Below are 8,866 nucleotides of genomic sequence, written 5' to 3'. Positions count from 1 at the left end.
CCACTTGATGGCAGTGGGTTTTCGGTTTGGCAACTAAGAAGAAACTTTTCCAACCTAGAAGGAAGGGCACAGCAACCAGATGACCACAAGGTTCTTCACCCACCCACCCTCATCAATTTTTAGTGCTTCATTTTAGCTAGTCTCTGTATGAGTTTCGCTGCTCTGCTTAAGTATTTTAGCCGCTCCTAGTCCTGCAATAGATGTGCACAGAAAAATGTACATTTTTTGAAAGAAGCTATCATTTTAATTAAACTGGCAAAAATTAGAAAGTTAGATAATGCAGTTAGCCTGGATGTAGTTCTGCGGGGACCTCTAAGTCCTGCTGGAAATTGGAAATATTGAGGTTCCATTAAGATAGCATCAGTGGTTGAGGGGCAGGATTTTTTTTCACCCATTTGTTAGTGAAGGCCTACCAAGTAGTTTGTAACTCCAAAATAAAAGTTTTTACTGAAATAGACTATCATATTTACCTTCTATTATTATATTTTCACTATTCAAGGTGCTTCTCTCATATACTTTCATTGGCTAGTTCTTAACTTATTCCATTTTTTGGTAGCATGGCACCATGTAGCCTGTATCTCCTTTAATAATTTCATTAAAATTCTAGTGAGATCAAGTTATTCCATTTAGTCCTATTAAATGTAACTTACCCATTTTATTAGTTTATACTCGGCATGAGAAGAGCACCATTTCTAAGTTTTGATCTAGATGGCTTTTCTGTGACTTTTCAAGCCTGACAAGCAACTCAGCAGGTTAACTTAACTGGAGAATCCAGTACATGTAATGAACGCCTGTGTATATTTCCAGAGCTGGGCGGTATAGTATTGGATAAAATGTTCTCCATTTCAAAGAATGAGATCCAAAGTGTGTAGAAAGTAGTTCCAAATTTGCAAATTTTCTGAGGAAATGCACCTATTTAGGGAGAAATTTAGACTACTAAATTAAGTGTTTTTCTGTATTTCTGGGATGGAAAAAAAAATCTGTGACTGTGAAAATTAAAGTCATGACTATGGCCCTCCCTTGCCTCAGAGGTTGAGTTCAGCCTTGCGTTCCAAGAGAAGTTCTGGTTCCGGCTTCCAGTAGAAACCGAGGGACTGGTAAGTTACTAATGTGTCTCTGTGCCGTATAAATGGGGGACACTTTCCTTTTTGTGGGAAAAATAATAAGATGAGCGTGGGAACTGAACGTACAATGGAAAAATAAAGAGGACAGGTTCTGGCATACTCGGGAGAGATTGCAGGTTCAGTTCTAGGCTTCCACAATTAAGTAAATATTGCAATAAAGTGAGTCATGGATTTTTATTTTTGTTTCCCAGAGTACATAAAAGTTGTTTACACTCTAGCCTATTAAATGTGATAACATTGATAAGGTTTGGGATGCCTGTCACTGTTTGGGCCAAATATAGAGACCAGGTTGATTTGAGAAATTCTAAGTTTATTTCTGCAAGCACTTGACAGAAGGAAGCAGTGGGTTGAAGCCTCCCAAAACTGCTTTGGAGAGTCAACGAGAAGCAAACAAATTATATACCCTAAACTGTGTGACAAGTTGAGGGAATGTATAACAAGTTTGTGAAAGTACACCAAAGTCTTCAGCAAGGGGACGAAGGAGGCCTGGTCTACAGAAATGGAGGCATCCTGTCCCTCCCACAAGGTCTCAGGCTCCATTCTTTATCTAAAAGGCCTTGCTTGCCTGGATGGTTTTGTTTGTCCGAACTTGCTGAATTAGAACATTCTTCAGTTTAAAAGGGAACTTTTCTGCAAGCAGGCAGGGGTGGGGGTGAGGTGGGGATGGGGTTGCTGTTACATCTGTTTTTTTCTGTAAGCCAAGTCGAAAACAGACTAGATCTCAAACCCCGTCACGTTTCCAGTATTGATTAACAGCAGCTACCTCTATTCCCCTGTATCAAGTGTGCTACCGTATTAGGAAAAAATTCGAAATCATCTGAGAAATACCCATCTGCGATGCAGAGCTTTGAGCATATGCTACTTGAAAATCAGCAATGAAAGACTTGCTCAAGACAGAGTTGAAACAAACCTTCATTTAGAAAACACTCGGTATTTGTAAAGCACAATAAAATAGAGCCATGAAAAGCCGGGCTTGCTCAGGGAGGTCAGGGAAACCAAGAATGGGAGGAGTGAAAGGTGAGAAGCAAGAGAGTTCCACATTGAACAAAGGTGGGACCCATCAGGCTGATTTCCTCTTGACCTTAAAAGCCTGAAAAGGCTGCCCAAGTACCTCTTCACCCCAGCACGGAGGCCCTTGCTGGGGTCCCTCCACCCACGCTGTGATGCAGGACACAGGCCCTGACCTGGCAACCTGCCTGACAGGATGCCACCAGCCTGAAGCAGAAATCATGCCTCTAGCAGTTCCCAGTACGCCTGCGTGGGCAGCCATCTGCTCTTCCTCTTGGTCTGTGTGGTAACCGCCTCGCACTCACCAGTTCGTAACTGAGATCACCTTTATGACCTCTGTTCTCGCTGTTCAGTAGATGCCCTGGGAACCCGCCCTGTGCGCAGAACAGGGGCTCCCCCCAAGGGGGCCGCCCCAGCTCTGGCTCTCGTTCTGGGGATCACGAAGGCCTCAGGCCTGGGTGGAGTGACCACTCTTAGAAGCTCTGGGTCTCGAGAGCAACCCTCCAGACTGGGAACTGCACCTTCTCATCCTCCTCATTGATGTCTTACAGCAGATACCACTACTATGCTGGCCACCTGCCGTGGGCAGAAGATTATGAAAGAGTAGAGGCAATCCATCGACAGAGGAGACTGAGAGAGAATCGGGGCCTTAGGTTGCGTGCAGTGTGGGGGCTCTCTCCAAAATTCCCTGAGCCGGATTCTGATGAACACACTCCAGTCGAGGATGAAGCAAAAACTCAGAGGAGCGAATCTAGCTGGGAAGAAGGAGAAAGGAAAACGAAGGCCAGTCGTTCCAAAGCTCTCCCCAAAAGAAAGAAAAAGTCCAAAAGAAAACACAGGAAGTGTTCTGAAAATAATGACAGCAATTCAGACTGTGATACCAAGTCTAGCTCTGGTGATGGCAAAAGGAGAACTAGAAAGGCCAGGAAGAAAGAGAAGAAAAGGAAGCACAGAGTCAAGAAAAACAAAAAGAAGAAAAAGAAGACTAGAAAAGAAATCTAGCGACTCAACTTGTAAAGATGCTGCAGGGGAGTTGCCGGAAACGTGGATTGAGCCATCAACGATTTCAGATGGTGTGGGTCTAATAGGCTCCAAAGGACCTATAATACACTCCTCTCAAGATGAAAAACCATTAAACTATGGCCACGCTCTGCTCCCAGGTGAAGGTGAAGCTATGGCTGAGTACATGAAAGAGGTGAAATTGGGCTGACTAGTGAAGAGATGGCTTCATTTGAATGCTCAGGTTATGTGATAAGGGGTAGCAGACATCGGAGGATGGAGGCTCTATGACTTCGGGAAGAGAACCAGACTTACAGTGCCGATGAGAAGAGAGCCCTTGCATCCTTTAACCAAGAAGAGAGACAAAAGAGAGAATAAGATTCTAGGCAGTTTCCGAGAGATGGTGTCCTGGAAGATAAAAGGAAAAGATGACAAATAAGGACTTCTCTGCGCTGTAGCTGGACCTTCACTATCAATCACAATGTTTTCTATAAACAAAAGAATTTTATAAGGCTCTATGGTGCTACTGTACCTACTATGTTATTATGAAGGAGCGGTTGGGGAAGTTGCTTTCTGAGACATTGCTCTTTGACAACTTAATTTTTGTCATTTTTAACTTAAAAGGAATATTTATACATGTTTTTGAAAATACAAGCTATGGGAGGAGATTCAGTAAAAAGTGGATCTTTATCCCAGTCCCTAATCTTCCCCCGGATAAATGTTTAGTTTGTGTCATCTAGCTGTACATAAATTCTGTGTGTGCACACACATATATTCCTGGATAAAGGTTGGAGCTATTAAACTGAAATTGCTTCTTTTGCTGTTGTTGTTTTGATTTTTTCCCTGTTGCCCTGACTTTTCGCTCTCTTTGAGGGCTTCCTTTCCTCATGGAACTATTTGTCTGCTCCCCCAAAGCCAAACTAAACCCATCGCCATTGAGTCACTGCGTCAATTGTCAATGTAGCCCATAAGCTCCAGGGGTAAAACTCAGACTCGTTCTCCACCATCCTGTGGATTTCTCCTCATAGCGGCCCTGTAGGACAGGGTAGAACTATCCCTGTGGGGAAAGTAGCCTGCCAAATTCAGAGCGCGTACAGCGTACAGAGCAGCTGGGAGTTCCAACTAACAACCTTTCCTTTTCTGTTTAGTAGCCCAACACTAAAACTGGGTGCCACCAGGGGCGCTCTTTAAGAATTCCCAAGAAACAGAGGTGTTAAATGATTATATCCTTCTGGTTGTAGTTAGTAGACTGGGAGGCAAAAGACAAGAGATAATACACAACCGCAAAGCTGGCAGGAGGACAGGTTTCCTTGCAAGGTTTTAATCAGACATTGACCTCTCACTCTACCTTCCTTTTCTTTGGATTGTTTTCCTCCTCAGACTGACTTCCCTTACATAGCAAGATGTCTGTCAAAACGATTGAGTTTAGATACATATTTCCTGGTTCACTTCGAAAGATGGAAAGCATATTTCTGGCTCAGTGTTCTAAGCAAGCATACTGACATTCACTCTAATTGGGGTAACATGTCACATGCCAAACCAGGAAATAGAAGCACTGAGCCCTGCATCTCTGATGCCATCATGGTGTATGCATTGAGCTGCTAACCTTAAGTCAGTGCGTTTGTTAAAGTCTCAGGAACCCAGAGGGGCAATTCTACTCTGTCTTAGTGGGTCACTATTAGTTGAAATTAACCTGATGACAGCGAGCTTGGAGTTTTATCTCTGGAGCAGTGGATATGGTTAGCCTATGGGCTACATGGCAGAGGAGCAGATGCCCAAATGACACTCAAACTAAGATTAAGAAACAGGACAGACAACCAACCAATGTCTGATATATCTTTAAATTACTTAAACATATAAGGCACTACATGTGTTGAAAACTAAAGTTTATTGAAGAAAAGCTTTGTTTTGACTATTAGAAACTAGGTTCAGATTGAAGAAGTTATAGGGTTGATCCGTAAAAGTGTTTTTAAAAAAGAAAACATAAAGATCTACACCGCTTAACTCTTTTGAAAAGTAGAAGATGAAAGAGAAAAGGTGTAAAGGAAGAGGTATTTGGTAGATCCCATGAAGAGGAATGACATTCACGGGAGAGTTATCATTGAGGCCAGAGTGTTTAGTAGCAATGTTAGAGACGGTCTTTAGAGTGAGCGCTACTAATAGTGTATGCCGAGGCAGGCCTTTATTGAATCCAATGCTCTCTGTATGTACCCATCAACTTTAGGTCAGTACTACCCAAACTATCTCGCTTGGTTAAACCTCATCAAAGGTTCAGAGTGAACCCCAGAAAGCTGAAAGTGAGGAAATAGGGGATCCTAGACCATGACAGAGCATGTGATTTAAAAGGGCACCTTCACTCCAACTTGTACTTTTTGACACTGGACCATTCTGGCTTGAGATTTCCCCCCAAAGAAGTATGAAGGACATTGATGAAACCTGACCTGTAATGTATGTACCTTTCCCTTTCTAGAAACAAACTGTCTCAACTGTACACAAGAATCAACACCTTGATTTTTTTCACTTAATAATGCTGGATTCATTTTAATGACTTTATACCATTCCATCATATGGAAGGACCATATTGGATGTTTAAAGTGTTTCCTATTATTTTGCTGTCACACCGAATGTAGTGAATTACATGGTGGGTATGTAAGAGAGTAGTGCGACTGTTAGTTGTATGTGTCCACTTACAACTATGCTGTGATGCCCAAACTTTTGTTGTTACAGTTATATATGATTAAATCAAATAAAGCTGATTACTTTCCCAAAAGTGGATGAGCCTCAAATCAATCAGTGGAAGGCCTTATGAGAAAAAAGAGGACTTCAATGTTATGTTCTGTCTCATTTATAAATAGACATTTTGCCAGAAAACGTTTATTATTCTCATCACCTATCTATGGGTTTGGGTATTCTCCAGTCTCTTACAATTGTGTGAACCAATTCCTTGAAGTAAATCAATATATGTGTCTCCTTAGTTCTATTTTTCTAGAAAACTGGTATGACTATGCTATTTGTAGCACAGTCATCTATAACAACCGGTGGGTCGCGACCCCTTTGTGGGTGGAACGACCCTTTCACAGGGGTGCCCGACTCACAACAGTAGCAAAATTACCCTTATGAAGTCCCAACGAAAACAATTTATGGTTGGGGGGTCACCACAACATGGACGGTATTAAAGGGCTGTGGCATTAGGAAGGTTGAGAATCACTGATCTAGACGTAGAATGATTTAAAGAAGAGTTTAAACAACAACAAAACATTACTGGAACATCTAGAAATGGCCACCTTAGAAGTTGAATTATTGGCTCAAAAGGAAAGTATCTTGTAAATATTTCATCCATTGCTTTCCACATGCTAGCATCATGGTAGGTACTGCAGATAGACGAAGAAAAAAGTTAGGTGGGATCTTTGCCAATATATGACTTTGTATCCTACTGGAGGTAATTTATTTTTAAAGAATGATAAATTGCAGAGTGCTATGAGGAAAACCAGGAGGCAGGGAAAATAAAGAGGGAACTATGTATTGATAGGCCAGGGAAAGTTTAAGGATATCACATGTAAGCTCTATGTGCTTTTAATTTTAATCCTGCAATATTGCCTTCAAAAAAAGATGTACGAAACTACACTATCACCAGTACTATGTTCTCAAATCTTTGTCAATCTAATATGTGAAAAATGGCACTTCATTTTTGCTTTTATTTTCATTTCTTTGATAAGATTTAGCTTCTTCATATACCTGTCTTTTGCAATTCTGTTTTTATGAACTGCCTACATTATAATCTTTGTCCGTTCTTCCTTGAGTCATTGATCTTTTTCTGATGATGACCAGAACTCTTCAGATTATAAATTAACTCTTTATCATGTATCTTACAGATTTTCCCCCCTGTTATTTTTCATTTGACTTCCTGTCCTGGGAGACACAGACGAGGACTATTGAATATTCCATAATGCTACCTAAACAATACATTTGTCTCTTTCACTGGAAAAAGATGCAGCCAAAAACTGGATTCTAAACAAGACAAAGATTGGAGAATGACTTTTCCAAAATGATAAGTGGACTCAGCGCAACAACAGTAGTGCAATGCCTACGACAGAGTTCTCATGATAGGTCTTTGTACTGTAGTTGTGTTAAACTTACTGTGTAATTTTATTGCGAGAGAAAGACTGAGCCTTTAAATGTTTCTAACAACCAGTCTTAAGAGTTGGAATTTGACTGCAAGTCACTTTTGTCCAGAGGAAGTGATAAAAGGAGTTAGAACAATTCTTTCTTTTGAGATAGTTTTGCCAGAGGTCTGTATCATGGTCATGATCGCTGGTATGTTTACGTTCATTATTGTGGCTGTTGTGTAACCTTTCAACCTGGGAGGGTCAACTTCCAGCATTATATTGGGCAATATTCTGTTGGTGATTTTTGGAAGTACATCTCCAGGCCTTTCTTCCTGGCTGCCTTAGTCTGGAAACCCCACTGAAACCTACCTGTCCACTGTGGGCAACCCTATTGGTATTTGAAATACTTGTGTCATAACTTCCAGAATTATAGAACATGCAAGCTTCCACTGGAGGACAAATTAACAGATGGATAGTGGATGGGATGATCCATCTGGAATAGTAGTTGACAAATTATATAGCTCTACCCCCACAGGAATTCTAATGGGTATATTCTAGTTGGCTTCACTCACTCCTTTACCCAGATTTTGAAGGTGGGGTTCTTCCTCTTGGCTCTCGGTAGCTTTCCCAAACCCAAACTATTGCCATTAAGTTGATTCTGACTCATAAATGACCCTATATAGGGTTTCTGGGGTTGTAAATCTTTATTGAAGCAGACTCCTCATCAGAGTGCCTCATCATTCTCCCTCCCAGAGGCTGGTGGATTTGAACAGCCAACTTATTTGAACCTCTCCAATTAGCAGTCCAACTGCAGAATGTACTATGCCACCAGTACTCCCTCAGTAGTTTGTGGAATAAGAAAAATCATACGCTCATTTCCATAGATGCTTAAAAGTGATTCAGTAAAACAGCATACATTTCTGATTAAAAGGAAAACTAATAAAATAGGACTAGATACATATTTTCTTTAAATTGGCAATAATAAATGCATCTCAAACCAAAAGTTATCACCATGCTTAAGGGTAAAATATTGCAAATATTCCCATAAAAATTCAGATGAAATCCCAAGGGAATACCAAAAACAGATTTTGGGGAAATACTCCTAAAGGTCAACAAACAGACCTTGAACTATTTATAGGATTTTCTTTTTTTGTCATTGTTTTTTTTGCTGTTGTTTTTTTTCTTTTGTTGCTTTGTTTTGCTGTCTTGTTTTTGTGCATATTATTATCTCTGCAGGTCTATCTAGATAAGATAGGCGGGATAAACAATCTGGAGGAGAAAACAGCGAACCCACAGTTCCGGGGGACATGGGAGAGGAGGTAGGGGAAAGGAAGCGGTGTTAACAAACCCAGGGACCGGGGAACAAGTGATCCAAAATCGTTGGGAAGGAGGGTGGTAGGGCTTGATCAAGGGCAATGTAACCGAGAGGAATTACTGAAACCCAAATGAAGACTGAGCATGATAGTGGGACAAGAGAAAAGTAAAAGGAAATAGAGGAAAGAACTAGGAGGAAATGGGCTTTTATAGAGGTCTAAATACAGGCATGTACATACGTAAATATATTTATATATGATGATGGGCAAATAGAACTATGTGCATATATTTATAGGTTTAGTATTAAGGTAGCAG

The 8,866-nt window shown here is 40.9% G+C and overlaps 1 protein-coding gene and 1 pseudogene across 1 annotated transcript; both read left to right on the top strand.

Moving 5' to 3' along the window:
- LOC101661699 overlaps window positions 1–2,288 on the top strand; it is a 9,600-nt pseudogene extending 7,312 nt beyond the window's left edge.
- Window positions 2,289–2,672: 384 nt separating this feature from the next.
- On the top strand, window positions 2,673–3,570 carry LOC101662004 (NKAP-like protein). Its single transcript, XM_030887929.2, is given in 4 exon segments — window positions 2,673–3,113; window positions 3,115–3,319; window positions 3,322–3,493; window positions 3,495–3,570. Coding segments are annotated over 4 exon segments (894 nt in total).
- The last annotated feature ends 5,296 nt before the right edge of the window (window positions 3,571–8,866 follow it).

The sequence above is a fragment of the Echinops telfairi genome, unplaced genomic scaffold, assembly GCF_000313985.2.
Source record: "Echinops telfairi isolate 266 unplaced genomic scaffold, ASM31398v2 ScPeMD7_7441;HRSCAF=8479, whole genome shotgun sequence".
NCBI lineage: Eukaryota > Metazoa > Chordata > Mammalia > Afrosoricida > Tenrecidae > Echinops > Echinops telfairi.
The sequence above is the reverse complement of the archived record's forward strand: the minus strand, read 5'-3'. Positions and strand labels throughout refer to the sequence as shown.